We start from the raw sequence: 14,845 nt of genomic DNA on the forward strand, positions 1-14,845 counted from the left end.
GAAGATCCTTTCCTGCCCACAACCATTAGCATCTACAACAACTTATATAGGAAACCTGCATAATATGAATTACAAGGACAATTAATTTCCCTTTGGAATAACGGAATAATACTTAATTTGTTTTGACCAAATAATAATAGTGTGATGAGTGGATATGACCTTAAAACTAAGTAAGTAGCTTATAAAATATACACATTTTAGATTTATCTTCCAAATAGACGTCTTTTGGTTTTGAAGGTTTTTACAACAACAATATCAAAGTTTGTATCCAGTGATGCAAAAATGAAAGTAACAATCGCCAACAATTTAGTAATATAAATTGCATAAAAATAATTGAACTAGGCAAGACATGGAATTTCAGCATATGTATCTGGAAATAATTTTCCTTTGGATGAAGGAGATCTTAGTAGTGTATGAAGATACCAAATTAGTTAGAAATAAAAGAAGTAAACGGTAACTGGATTACTAAAACACGACAGAATACATTCTGAAACGGGAAGGCCATTAACCATTAATGCTCAGTCTCCCAGTTAACATGTTTCGCTTGAGGTCAAAGGTCCAGATCTATCGTCCCACAATGAGTTTCCTCTGGTGTCCCACACTACCTCCTTTCACTGCAGGAACAATACAAGTGTGCCTCATTATGCAGCACATTAGATACGCTGTCATGATTCATTTAAAGGGGAAATTGTTTCAAGACATTTTTTATTCTAACGCTGACATCTAAGCCAACACATGAAATAATGTTGTAGCAAAATCTGGACGTTACTGCGGAGGTTACTGCTCTGAAGTGTGTGAAATTTAGGTCATAAAATTATTAAAAATTATTATCTGCTTTGAATTTACACAGCCCAGGCTGATTTTACTTCTCGTTACCTAAAAAACAGGAGGAAATTAATACAAATTGTGCAATGAAGTGAAAACACTTTAGCTTCAGCTCAGTTGTTTATTAAAGGCACAAGGCATAAAGTACAGAAAGTCCAGTGGGAAGTGATGACACATCACAACGACAACTTGTAAATTTCAACAAGACATAGTATGCTCACAGAGCATAAAGTTAAGAGAAACGTCTTTTTAAAAAGACAACGGATTTCCGGCATTTGCAAATGCAACTCAAATTAATCACTAAATGTTTAATAAGCTTAGAATAAAGTAGACTGACCTTACAACAGATCACATGAGCCTAAGCCCCACTCAAATGTGAGACAACCCCACTAAAACATTGGTAAAGTAACAATTGAAAATTACCTCTTTCTTACTAAAGACATTTAGGTTTTCAATCATCAGTCGAACAAAGCCCTCTAAAATAAAGGCATTGGGTCATCACAGTGGTGATGATGTTTTGCATTAGGTGATTCACAAGACATAAAAGATTCTACGCAGTAGACAACTCAGGTACAGTTAAACATTTGTCCTCAAAAAACTGAACAGTTTCATTTTTGACCATTATGATCAGCATAAGGCATAAATCATAGATTTACGGTGAAATCACAATTGCAAAGGCAATAATATTTGGTCAATGCAACAAGAAAAATATTTCTTTTTAAAAGGAAATATATTGTTGTAATTTCCATAGGAAATGTGATAACGTGCATAAAAAAGCACAATCAAAGTAAAGTAAAGAAGAAGGAATACATGATACAGTCTGGTACACTTTTTCACGGTAGTGACTTCAGTTTGTAGATGTCTACCACGGCCGCCAGAGGGCGCTGTTGATGGGATTATTTTCTTTATTGACGCTTCTCTGGACTGCTGCGTTCAGAGAAGAGAAGTCAGCCTCTTTCAGGTTCTTGTCAGAGGAAGTCTGCTGCTTATTGAAGTGGTCCAGCAGTCTTCTTTGGGACTTTGTCTCCAGCTGGTCTTTGGACAGGAAGTGTGCCACCTCTCGCACACATCTGGAGTAGCCCTGATCAGCAGCTCTGGTCACCACATCTGGATGCTGCTGCTCCTGCTGCTGCTGCTGCTGCTGCTGCTGCAGTCGGCTCAGGAAGCAGACGGTCATCTCCAGGATGTCTGCTTTCTCCAGCTTGGAGTCTGGCTGCTGCTTGAGGAACTCTGGACCCAGGAGAGACTTGAGCTGCTCGATGCTGCTGTTGATTCGCTCTCTGCGTAACTTCTCCACCAGAGGCTTTCTGAGCTGCAGAAACAAGAACAGAGCTGGCGTTAAACATCTTCTACATTATAGCATTGGTATCAGCAATTACAAACTCCCATGGATGATAATTAGCATTCAATGAATTTCCTATTTACCTTATGGTTTGGAGACATTTGCCTCTGAGGATCGGTCATTGCTGCAGCCATTGTGGGTGCCATTGTCTGGATATCTGCGCTGACGGGAGGTCTCTGTTGAGAGAATCTGATCTCTGCTGGCGTCGAACCCTCTATTTATAGTCCCACATCTCCATCCCAGCGTGTGGGTCCTGGTCTGGAAGACATTTCCCACAGTCTGAACCAATCACAACACAGGCCCAGAAAGAATAGAAGTCTGCCCCGCCACATGCTCAGGGCTCATGTTAGCAGGGGGACAATGGTTTGGTCTCAGGGGAACAGGTGGAGGAGTGGTGGGAGACGGAGGGAAAAGAGGCACTGAGCTCTGTATGAATCTGGGAATGAAGTGACTTCTCATGGAGATCAGATCTTCCGCTTGATGCTGAGATCAGTTACATCACTGAGCTCATTTCAGTATTTAGTCTTTTGTTTATTGATGTAAATAGTTTTTTTTTTCTCATAGTTTCTACAAGAGGACCTACGTTAGGTTATTTTATAATGTCAGAATTATTCAAATTTTTAATACACACTGGATTCTTTCTTCAATATGAGTCCAAATCTGCGGCAGGTGTCCCCGTCAACAGGAGGTCTGGTCACATTCTTGTGGGTCTTAGTGTGAGCAGAAAGTTTCTCCCAGTTTCCCACACCCAGTCTTTTATTGGTGTGGTCAGGGCTCTACAAAGGGCTTTGAAAGGCGCCTTGGGTGACAGATGCTGGACGCGTGCTCTCTAACAGAGACAGAACCTGACGTCAACCACCATCTGGAGGGAAACAGCGTGATTGGTTGCCTTTACAACTTGAGCCAAACTTTTTGGTGACTTGTACCGTTAGCATGTTCAGCTTTCCATCTTCACAGAGGTGGCGAGACGCAGCCGAAGCGTGATAAATTCAGCTGATGCTGTGGATAAAGATGATGGAATATGAGGCTCATTGTCAGGTTAAACGTACCTTTTAGCAGGTGTTAAACCTACTTTTCATCAAGCCCGCATTCCTGTATTAAAACTGCTTTTATACGTCTGTAATATTCTTAATTAAAGGTTGTGTTTTCATAAACTGTAAGATTATGATAATAAAGGACAGAAATAAAGGCTTGAAAGTGCTCAGTGTGTAATTACTCTATATAGTGTGTTATACAATGACTTACTCTTTCACTTAGTGAATTGAGATACTGAAATGGATGAACTTTTGAACAATATTATAATTTATTTAGCTGCACCTGTCTATCAAGTGGAGCACACAGAAGTTAGTAGCTTTATTTAACTTCAACTTGTGTAAATACAGGTTTATAATTAACATCTGAAATAAAGTGCCATTTAATTATATGTTTACAATTTTTAAGTTCTTTAAATAACATAATGTTAATAAAAATGACATAATATTTCAATGTTTGACTAATTGTTTCAGTAATTCTTTACTACTTACTTAGTGTCCAAGTTCATGTTCAAATTGGTTTGGATTTTTATTATTGGATTAAGTGTGTCTGTATCTATTTGACCAAAAAAAATAATTATGTAAAGATCATTTTATAGAATCATTGTGAATACTTAATAGAAACACCGATCCTGTTATATAATTTACCAATATAACTAAATTTGTTTCTTCTACAGCTTTTAGAAGCGGTCTCCCCACCATGTTTTTCTTGTCCCCCTGACACTGTTTGGGGGACAATGTCTGGCTCTACTGTCCTCTGTGAGGGAGTTTCTTCTGGTTTCCCACACTCCACCCTTTCACTGCTATAACTAAAAGAACAAAATACGTGTGTCTCCTTACGTGTGGAAGTGAAGATTGCTCCAACTTGTTAACAAGTCTGTCTAACTTCCTTTTTTTGCATTTTTTAGATGAATGGTCTGACAGTTATACCTTTTGCTATGTACCTTTAGAAACTTCCTTTCCAGCTTCAGTTCATTACATACCTGGAACTGAAAATATTATTAAGAGCAACAACAGCAGTGGATGGATTTATAATTGCATTGGAGAAAGGTCTCGAGTTGTGTTTTTTTTATCAGTTTAATCACGTTGTTTATGTTGGAAACCCTTGGGGTAAATTTCATCTGAGCAGCACATTGTTTACCACACAACCAACCAATCAGAACAAAGATAACTGAAATCTTCTCTACAACCCTATTGATGCATCATAACTACCACTTGGCAACAAAAATTTTATTCAAGGAGTACTTAACTTTACAAATACCCCTTAGCTGACAGTGGCAGTTTCATTTGTTCACAATACTTTTGAAATATTTGTGAACATATATCTATTACTTTGCGGTGGGATGCTGAGGCAGCTGCTTTTTGACACGTGCCAAATCCCTCTGAGAACATTCAACAGGGCGGCAGATGCTAATCACACTAAATGCTCCTCTCCAAGGATTTCCCACACTCCACTGAGGCATGTGCCCACATATAAACAGAAAATGTACAGATTTTAGTTTTATCATATTTAGTTTTTATTGCTGTATTTGTTCATTCGAGAGTAAAACAGCACCAGAATAACCAGGATTGATTCATTAAAACCTTCATCACTATCAAATGAAGAAAGGTGATATTTCTTGTGACTTTTGAAGCATATTTACAGAATATTTAATTTTCTGCCTAAAGTTGCATTGAAATTAAACAACTAAAATATTTTGTATTTTCAACTTAATGAAATAGCTATGGATGAAGGTTTAAAATGTCTCTAAGTATAATCTTATATGGAATGATGAAAGGAACAGAAATGTAAGTTTCAGCTAAAATAAAACTTACAGTGAAAATTCAGAAAGAAAGGCATCTTAAGAAAAGGAATATCATATAATACGGGACAAATAATAAGGAAAGTTTCATTTTGTTTTCAAGGTTAGCGAGTGTCCTCACGGGGCAAAGGTCCAGCTCCTTTGTCACTCGGCGGTTCTGTGAGTGAGGTTCCTCTGGTTTCCCACACTCTGTCTTTTCACAGGTTGGACAATAGACGTGTGCTTCCCTATACGTCACATTAGACACCCTGCCAGGTCTTCATAAAGGGGCAGAAAAGGCTGACCTGTTTGGGGCAGAATCTTTTAGTAGTAATTTTGCTGCGTTACTTTTGGGGTTTGTCAGTGTTATGTCAGTGGCTGAGACAAAACGGAAATTTCTAAAACAACTTCGGAGGGGTTGTTTTAGATCTGATTGAGATCCCGTGACATGACATTGAAAACCTTTGAATATGTCTGATTTAAAAAGAGGGAGTCTAATATTCCTCCAAGGTGATATAAATGAGCACAAACGCTTGATGTGGCCAACAAGGGTGGCACAAGCAGTTTTTAGGATTAGGGGCAATCACTTTTCAGTTTGGCTCTGGTTGGTTTGGGCAGATTTTTTCTTTTAAAAAATAAAGTTGTTTGAAATCTGCATTTTGTATTTACTCAGGTTATCTTGGCCAAACCTTGAAATAAATGTGATTCTCTCAAAGCTTTAAGTGGTACCATTTGCCACATTCATTCCTTCAGCCCATTATTATAAACATAGAGCATCTGCATGCCACAGAAATGACACTGACAATGTATGTTTTGATTTACTTGAAGAAAAAACATACTTAAAAACATTTAGTTCGCCCACTGGAGCCAAAGAAATTAAATAATACATCTCAAAAATGACTTGGAAACATAAAAAATATTATTTCCTCAGGAAAGATGTTGTTAAAAAAAACACAAAAATGGTCCACATTGATAAAATGTTAGATATTATGATCCATTCATCTGTGATCAATAGTCTTATGGTTATAAACTCAGTCTGTATGCCTCTGTCGACGCCCATAGAAGGCGCTGCTGTCTTTATAGACAGTGGTCTGATCTGTGAAGCTCAGAGAACAGAAGTCAAACTCTTACCATTTTCTCAAAGGAAGATTTCAGCTTGTTAAAGAGGTTGAGCATTTTTCTTTGGGAAAGTGTCTTCAACTTGTCTTTGGTACCGGACGTTCACCGCCTCTTGCACACAGCCTTAATCAGCTGGATGCTAATGGTGGCGCTTCAGTCTGATCAGAGAGCAGAATGTCTTCTCCAGGATGTCTGCTTTCTCCATCCTGGACTTTGGCTGCTGTTTGAGGAACTCTGGACCCAGGAGAGACTTGAGCTGCTTTATGCGGCTGCTGACTCGCTCTCTGCATAACATAGGTGTTAGTTGATATAGTTGCAATGGAGTCTCAGACAGTATGACTTAATTTACAAGGGCTTCTTTATTCAGGGCTGGATACAACGAAACAAAATGTTCTCAACAGGCTCACAAGTGTTTAAACATTATAGCAATAAGGTGCAGTATCAATTTAAAGTTGTAGTAAAACTTTTACACATTTCAAAAAGGCAAAAGACATCATCCCGAAACACAGCCACATATTACCATCGGTATTTGTGTGTGTGGATGACATTCTTTCACAGTCCTGGTCAATCGGGTCACTGGAAAAATACAACAAAAAGAAAAGAGCTGTTGAGTTTGCTTCGAGGTCACGCTAGAGAATAATCTCAGTAGGGCCTCAGGGGAACAAGGTGGAAGATGGGGGAAACACAGAGAGACCGAGAGCCCAGTCTGAATCTGAGAAAACGTTGACTTTAGTTCAGATTTGCTAATTGAAGCTGCCACCACTGGCTTCTATTGAGGATGCTCAGCAGCTTTGTTCACCAATAAGCAAATACCTAAAGACCTTTTTTTCTCCCATTCACTTGTTGGTTATGTGATGAAGCATTAAAACAATATGCCTGGTAAATATCCAGGACACTAAAACTAACAGAGTCTTTTTGAGAGTCCATATCACAAATACCATAGTTGATCCCAGAGACCTGTTTTCTTTGCACTTCTACTTTAAAGTAAGGTGGTGGTCCTGGGCGGGGGGTAAAAGCAATACTGCACGGTTTCCAGATTCAGAAAAGGGAAAATCTCATGGAAATTCAACATCAACACATTATCATTAAGTTACTTGTTTGACCTCTGAATAAAATAATCTTGAAAGTGATGAAAAAGAAGACCAAACTTCCTTTCATTTTGTATCATCCCAGTGTGATAGAAAGTACATACAATATAATAAACAATAGTGTTGTGCCTTTCCTGTTTGCATGGTCTTTCCATAAAAAAATCAGTAATGGTGAAAGCTTGAGTCTCAGTTCCATTTTTTCTTTGACTGGACAATCTTTCTCAAAAGGAAACAGTTTTTTTTTCTTTCTTATGATCAAATATGTAGAGTTGATGTGAGGGAATCTAAATTTGTGTCATGGACATTTTTGGACTAATCAGTTCCACTCCCCTCAGCCTTCTGCCATCTGTCACCATCCTATCCGCTCAGTCCATTCCTCTGTCACCAGCCACCTGTCATCTGCTCTGACCAGCTCCACCTGCTGCCACTAATCAGTCCCAACTCTGCTCACCTGTTACCCAGCCTTCATATACCTGCCTCACCTGAATTCAACCTTTCACTAAATCTTTAAAGAACGTGCAGTGTGTTGGCTAATTTTCGGTTCACACCTCTAAAACATGGCAATTTTAGCGTAGAAAAGATCTAAGTCTTGAACATGGAGTAATTTAACAGTTAGCCAGTCAAGTCTTTGACAGGCGGGGGAAAGAGCATGAAAGCAAAATACAAAGCTTGTTGAATTATTGTTTTTATTTTATTTAAAATTAATCAGATGATAAAATTGGAGACAAAACATGTGCGATCATTACGTCAACTTGGAAAAACTTCCAAGACGCTTTGCTCAAAAAAACTTGAGGAGCAGTTGTGAACAGGAGACGAACTTTACAGAATGAAACAATCTGTTTTTCATAGAAAATATTTGACAATCTGCATTATCTGTGCTTTACATCAAATGTAAAGAAAATTCTGATCTTAGAACAGATCAACAGCTCAAAAGGATTTAAGCAGATTCTTAACAGGAAAAGCCAGAACATTTCCACAAGAAATGTTTCTGTAAATCCCAATCCTGAGAGAAACTGCAGACAAGATCTCCTTTCAGATTAAAGGAACATGTAATGAATATAAAAAATGACACAATCTCACTTAAGATCATTGCAGTTACATCATTTCCAAAAGAAACAAGTAATAAACAGCAAAATACTTTCTGTAAATACCCAGAAATGAACTCTTGTAAAAAAAGAAAGTAAAACAATCTCTGACCAATATGGTCCTGAAAGCTTGTTATGCTTTTATTTTTCTTTCTAAACAAGAAAGATCTTGTGGCCATTTCCTTAGGAAATGCAATATGGTAAAAAAAAAAAAAAAAAAAAGCAAAACACATAACTGAATCATTTGTTAATTCACAAAAAATATTAAATAGATCTTAAAACAAATCATCCCAGTAATCTTTGACCAACATGGTCTTGAAAGCTTGTTACGCTTTAATTTTTCTTTCCAAACGAGAAAGGTCTTGTGACAATTTCCTTAGGAAATGCAATATGGTAAAAAAAAACACACACACATAACTGGATCACTTGTGAATTCACAAAAAAAAAAAAAAAAACAGTAAACAGAACTTAAAACAATTCATCCCAGTTATTTTTGACCAACATGGTCTTCTCAGGGTAACACCAATCTGTAGATGTTTCCACGGCCTCTTGACTGTGGATATCAGTGGATAAAAGTCATCCTTCATCGGCTCCTTATCAGAGGCATACTGCAGCTGGTCAAAGTTCTTCAGTTGTTTACTTGTGGACCGAGTCTTCATCACTCATCTGGAAGACATCTGGAGTTTGTCCGATTGACAGCTGGATGCTGCTGCAGGTGTCTCTGGAAGAAAACAGCCGTCTCCAGTATGTCTGCTTTCTCCAGCTTGGAGACTGGAGGCTGTTTAAGGGTCTTTGTGCCACGGAGAGACTTCAGTTCTTTGATGACGATATTAATTGGCTTCTCCAACAGAGGCTTTCCAACCTGCAGAGGCAAAAAAAATTAAGAAATTAGTACATGCAAATTTAAATGCTACAGTCTAGCTGCGGTTTTAACAATTACTAGCTCCCTTAAAGGATAGTCAACTATGAGTCTGAGGTTTACCTTGTAGTTCAGAGTCAGACGCTCCTGACAGTTGGTCAATGCTGCAGTTATCGAGTGCCATGGTTTGATCTCTGCGTTGTAGAGGTCCCTGTAGAGAGAATCTGATCTTTGATGGCTTCTTCCCTCCTATTTATAGTCCCACATCTACATCTGAATGTGTGGGTCTGGGCCTGGATTGAGTTTCCCACAGTCTGAACCAATCAGACCTCTGAACAGGACAGAATAGAAGTCAAGTCCTCCACATGTTCCTGATTAGGACACTATAGTTCGATCTCAGGGGAACAGATGGACCATGTGTTCAGTGTTGGCACAAAAGCATTCCTGAACACAAATAGTTTGACCGTCTTAAAGATAAAGTAAAGAAACGCTGTCGGCTTATCTTTAACTAGTTTGACAACAGTGTTAATATGCCTACAGAAATGAAATTTTGATCCAACCAGCTGGGTTATACCTGAAGAAGCATGTTGCATGAACATGTAATGATTCAGCAGGTGCCTCTCTGCACGTGCGTAATCTGAGGACGATCCGATGTGGCTCTGGTTTGAATAAGGCCCAGAGGTTTTCTCAAAACCTTCTCAAGCACAGATCATTAAGCAAGTTGACATGTGCCTACATTGAATTTAACATCTTCAAAATTATCTTGTATACAAATGTTATCAAAACAGGATATTTTCTTATTAATATTAAATGCAAAAGCAGACTTTTGACTCTAGAGCTTGAATTTAAGATTCACTCATGTTCAGGTTCCAAAAAAGTTTATGTTTTTCAGAGAGGACTTAGATATAATCTTTATGTTTATTAGTTATATGGCTAAAATGTATATAACGGATTTACAAGCTTTCAAGGGTTTCATTTTGCAAAAGCTTTTTAAGAGTTCTTTCACAATTCAAAACTGTGATTTTGAGCATATCGATCTCTTTTGGCCTTTAGCCTTACACTTTCCTGCTTCTGCAGAAAGTCTGGGTCGGTTGTCCCTTTCAAAGTGACTTTCCTCTGGTTTCACTCACTCTTGTCTTTTCCACACAGGAACAATGACATTGTGCATCTTTATGCATCACATTAGAGGCACATCGGTGCTTCTTTTAAAGAAAAACTACTTTAAAGATGACATCTTTCCTCAAATGCAACCGAATTGATGGTATTTATTCATAGATTTACACATTTGTTACAGCAGCCTCATGAAAGGAATGCTTTTATGTTTTTTACAGCTTAAATATGCATTTTTTTCTTTATAGGTTGCTTTAATGATTGCTTGAATGTCCAAATTATTTGGAAAGATAACCTTCAGTTTAATTTATAAATAAAAAAAATATTCCTACAATCAAATGTCTGTTAAATTTTACTTAAAAATGTATAAAGTTGTACTTTGTAGATGGGCAGGTGTATTTTGTGACGTGTAGCTGGCATCAACAGAGTTTCTCTCAGTTTCCCACACTTGTGGCGGTGAGCCCCATAAAAAGCCTTTGACAGCAGCTTTTGTGATGGACATTGGCTGTTCGCTCCAACACGGACCGAGTTTGACGTCACCGACCATCTGGAGGGAAACAACAGGACTAAATGAAGATGACTGATAAAATCCCCAAAAATAGTCAAACTGTCTCAGCTGTAAACAGTTAACCTTCTATCTAAAAATAACCTTTGTGAAAGTTTGAGCCAAAACGTTTGGCATTACAACATCATTTAGACTTTACAGACAGAAAAGTGTGCCAAATCTCCGTGGACAGCAGTCAGCTGCTGCAGAGGTCAAGGATGTTAAACACTCCCAACTTTCACACACTTTGTCAGTAGCAGAATCAAAGGTTGACTCCCACCCAGCTTTCAATAAATGTTGCCTGAACTGATGGATGTTGTATCAACATTGATTCAAATCAGTCCAAAAAAAGAAAAAAAAAATGGAATTTCTTACTAAAAACAAAATTCCAGAAATGAGAGAAAACAACTGATTATGAATAATATTTATATATGTAAATAAAGTTACATAAGAGTTCTTAGGATTTTCTTTAACTTCCCATTGCATACGTGGATTATGACTATTTAATCAAAATATGCTCATAATTAAAGGCTTGTATTTATAGGTAAAGAAGTTGTTTCTAAATGGGTATAAAAATTAGTAAGAATAATGAGTAATCTTGAATGAGAAATTTCTGCAATTCTCAAAGTTACATTTCATGAGTCCAGCTATATGTTTACGCCTTTGTACAGAACTCTAAAAGAATAACAAGTTAATTGAGCAAGTGTGAGCAGAAAATCTCTCCCAGTTTCCCACACATTGTCTTCCATCGACGTGCTCAGCACATGAGAAAAGGAGTTTGACAGCAGCTTCTGTTTTTTTGGCGCTGGCCGTGTGCGTAGTAGTCTTAAAGGGCCTGACATCACTGACCATCTGGAGGGAAACGGCAGGATTGGCCGCCTCAGAATGTCATGTTGGAAAATATATTGTCTGTAGGACATCTAACTGGCCTCTTCTTCTGTTTAAATTTCCACAGCTTTAAAATGTGCCGTTGTTCTTTCGATCAAACAGTTCACATCTTCATTTAGGTCAGATCTTTGCAGGCGCTGCATGTGCCAAATCAACAGTTGTCAGCTGTTAAAGATGCAAATTAACTTGAACTTTTAACTTTCCAACACTTTTCCTATAATTACGGTTTGGCGTGTCCTCTTTTAATTTGACAGAAGCAGTGACTTTTACTGTGTTTGGGTTTTTTATATGTTTCTTTCTATTTTCTTTAAACCAGCTTCCTTAGAATGTATTTAGAGAAATAAAGATTACTGTAGAGATGCAGATTTTTGCAACCAAAGATTGGATTATTTGTTTAGTTTAGAAGAAAAACTTGACATTTCAAAATTTTCTTGACTATTTTATAATGTCATGGCTCTTTATTTTTAACTTAAAGTAAAATGGAAATGGTAAAACTGTCCATGAATATTTTTCTTGATAATTTAGGAAATTTAAGTTGCATAATTTTAACTTCTTGTGAGCTAATTAAAGCAAGAAACCAATGTGTAAGACTAATTTTAGGCACTTATTTGTCATATTAGCTTTTATTTTTAATTTATTTAGCTTTTATTTTACAGCCCATTTGTTTAACCTTGCACAGGTTGTGGCTCATAAAAACCCTGGTTTAGTGTTAAATGACTTGTGCACATAAATTACCACCAGTATTTACTATGATATAAAGTTTATTAATAGAGCTTTAAGGTATGTAGGTATGACAGAGCACAACGTCAGCATATACAGAATAATCACAAGAAGAATCGATACGTCATCACAGCAAAAGCTGAGCATTAAACTCAACTGTCAAACTTAATTTATGAGCTTTTACAAACCAAACAGAATTGATTACAGCACTAACAGGTTTACCACATTTCAAGCGAAACTATGCAAAATACACAGAGGAAGAAAAAATACAGACAAATGCATTTCTTTTTTTCTTCTGTTTCGTTTTTAATGAAAAAAAAAACACATTAAATCAAAATCAGACACTAACATGATGATACATCATAACAATACTTGGAAAAATCTCCAAGACACTTTACTCAAAATGAGTGGAGGAACGTCTGTCTTTACAAAAGACTATAAAAAAGTCTATAAAAGACTATAAAAAAAGTATTTGATACAAAAGACTTCATAGTCTAAAATTCTTAATTATTTTCATAGAAATTATTCTAAGATATGCAAAATCTGCACTTTACAGAAGTGGTAAAGAAAATAAAGAGGACCTTAGAACAGATCACACGTTAGATTTATAGCCATGCTTAGCATTTTCATAAGAGTGAATACAGAATATTTTTACAGAAATGTCCGTCTTTACAGACAAGACAGCTTCTCGCTGACCCTATCTCCTTTTAGATAAAAGGAAAATAACTCACTTAACATCAGTTAGATGATCAGTTCTAAACAATCTACCATTTTTAAAAGAGCAGCATTTTATTACCCCATACTAAATGAAATAACTTTCTGTGCATACAGAAAAATGATTCAGCTGCATTATTTAAACCAAGATGGTTCATTATTGTTTGATTGTAAAATTATTTCTCATCTCATTTTGAAAGATAGAATGATTTTCACAGAAAATCTAAAAAGTAGTTGATTCAAAAAAATATTGAATTCAGATGAACAATTCAACAGAATTATAAAAAGTTCAATCTAGCTTACTTTAACCAATGTGGTATTTTTTCTTTGTAACTACAGTCTGCAGGTTCGCTGCAGTATGACAACAGGTGATATGTCAAGAAAAATAAAAGTTTCTCCAAAACATTGTTTTGAATTTCACAAACGTAGTAAAATAAATGATAATTTAGATAAAATCAAAAACATAATTTTCTCCCCAGAAAAGAAGTAGGAAGATTTTCATTTCAACAACCATAAATGTGATCGTAAAATTACAAAGGAAGCTCAATCGCAGATGCGATAAAATTTAGTTCATGCAACACATACTTTTTTTATCAAAAGTAAATATATTTGTGTCGTTTCCACAGGAAATGTAACTCTATGCATAGAAATGCATCTAGAAATGAAATTCTTCTGTTCATTCAGAAGACAAAGTCCACAGAACTATATATAATATAGTCAATGACCATTTACCAATATGGCGTAGTAAGTTTATCAGGGACAGTCCAGTCTGGAGGTTTCTCCCCCTGCCTCAGGAGGGCGCTGTTTACTGGCCTGCTGTCATTCCTGATGCTGGTCTGGGCTTGCATCAGAAGGACAGAAGTCATCCTCCCTCTCTCAGGTTATTCTCAGAGGAGGTCTGCAGATTGTTGAAGTGGTCCAGCCGTCTTCTCTGAGACGCCGCTTCGGTTCATCTTTTTGCCCAATAAGTGACCCACTTATTGGGCCGCCCCGCTGAGTCCACAGCTGGATGCTGCAGCTGTCTGAGGAAGCATTTCCAGGATGTCTGCTCTCTCCAGCTTCAAGTCTGGCAGCTTTCAGAAACGACTGATTCAGAAGAGACTTGACTTTCTCCATGCTGCTGTTCAGTTGCTCTCTGTGTATTTTCCCACCTGAATCTTTCTGGGCTGCAGAAACAAGAAGAAAGTCATTAGTAAACGTATTTTGCTGTGTGATATGATATAGTAGGAATCTGGGCAAAGAAGTGTTATTTTTTTATGGATGTCATGTTTACCTTGTGGCTGGGAGTCAGCTCCTCAGAGTTGCTGGTGGCTGATTGCGCCCTGGTAGGATCCTTGTAGAGGTGCCGTAGAAGTCTCTGTAGGGAGACTCTGATCTCTGCTGGCTGCATCCCTCCTATTTATAGTCCCACATCTCCATCTGAATGTGTGGGTCTTGGCTCAGAAAAGGTTTCCCACAGTCTGAACCAATCAGAGCTCAGGAGGGAACAGAAAAGAAGTCTGCCCTGCCACATGCTCATTGCTGTTGTTGGGATTCAACTCTTTGAATCTCAGGGGAACAGGTGGAGAAGCTACGGCGGCAGGGGGGGGGGTCCCTGCGAGCTGACTCATTGTGGGAAAGCAGTGATTCTTTATGAAGATCCAATGTTTTGCCTTGTGCCGACGTCCGTGATTCACTAAGTACGCTCCATTTCATTTAACATGTGAGAAATTAGCCAGAAATAAAACGTAATAGATGCA

General features: G+C 37.5%; 1 protein-coding gene across 1 annotated transcript; it reads right to left on the reverse strand.

The window, feature by feature from the left end:
- Positions 1-932: 932 nt before the first annotated feature.
- On the reverse strand, positions 933-2,363 carry LOC105939238 (transcription factor HES-5). The gene is made up of 2 exons (XM_012881321.3): positions 2,251-2,363; positions 933-2,137 (listed from the first exon to the last, which is right to left on the reverse strand). Exons 1-2 carry the CDS (start codon positions 2,311-2,313, stop codon positions 1,688-1,690), a joined length of 513 nt encoding a protein of 170 aa, XP_012736775.2. The 5' UTR covers positions 2,314-2,363; the 3' UTR covers positions 933-1,687.
- Between the last annotated feature and the right edge of the window lie 12,482 nt (positions 2,364-14,845).

This window comes from Fundulus heteroclitus, chromosome 20 (genome assembly GCF_011125445.2).
Source record: "Fundulus heteroclitus isolate FHET01 chromosome 20, MU-UCD_Fhet_4.1, whole genome shotgun sequence".
Classification (NCBI taxonomy): Eukaryota; Metazoa; Chordata; class Actinopteri; order Cyprinodontiformes; family Fundulidae; genus Fundulus; species Fundulus heteroclitus.

Excerpts from the sequence above, each read along its gene's own strand:
- LOC105939238 (XM_012881321.3), bottom strand. The coding sequence starts at position 2,313 with ATGGCACCCACAATGGCTGCAGCAATGACCGATCCTCAGAGGCAAATG. Across the intron at positions 2,138-2,250 it reads AAATGTCTCCAAACCATAAG|CTCAGAAAGCCTCTGGTGGA; the intron begins GTAAATAGGAAA and ends TTGTTTCTGCAG.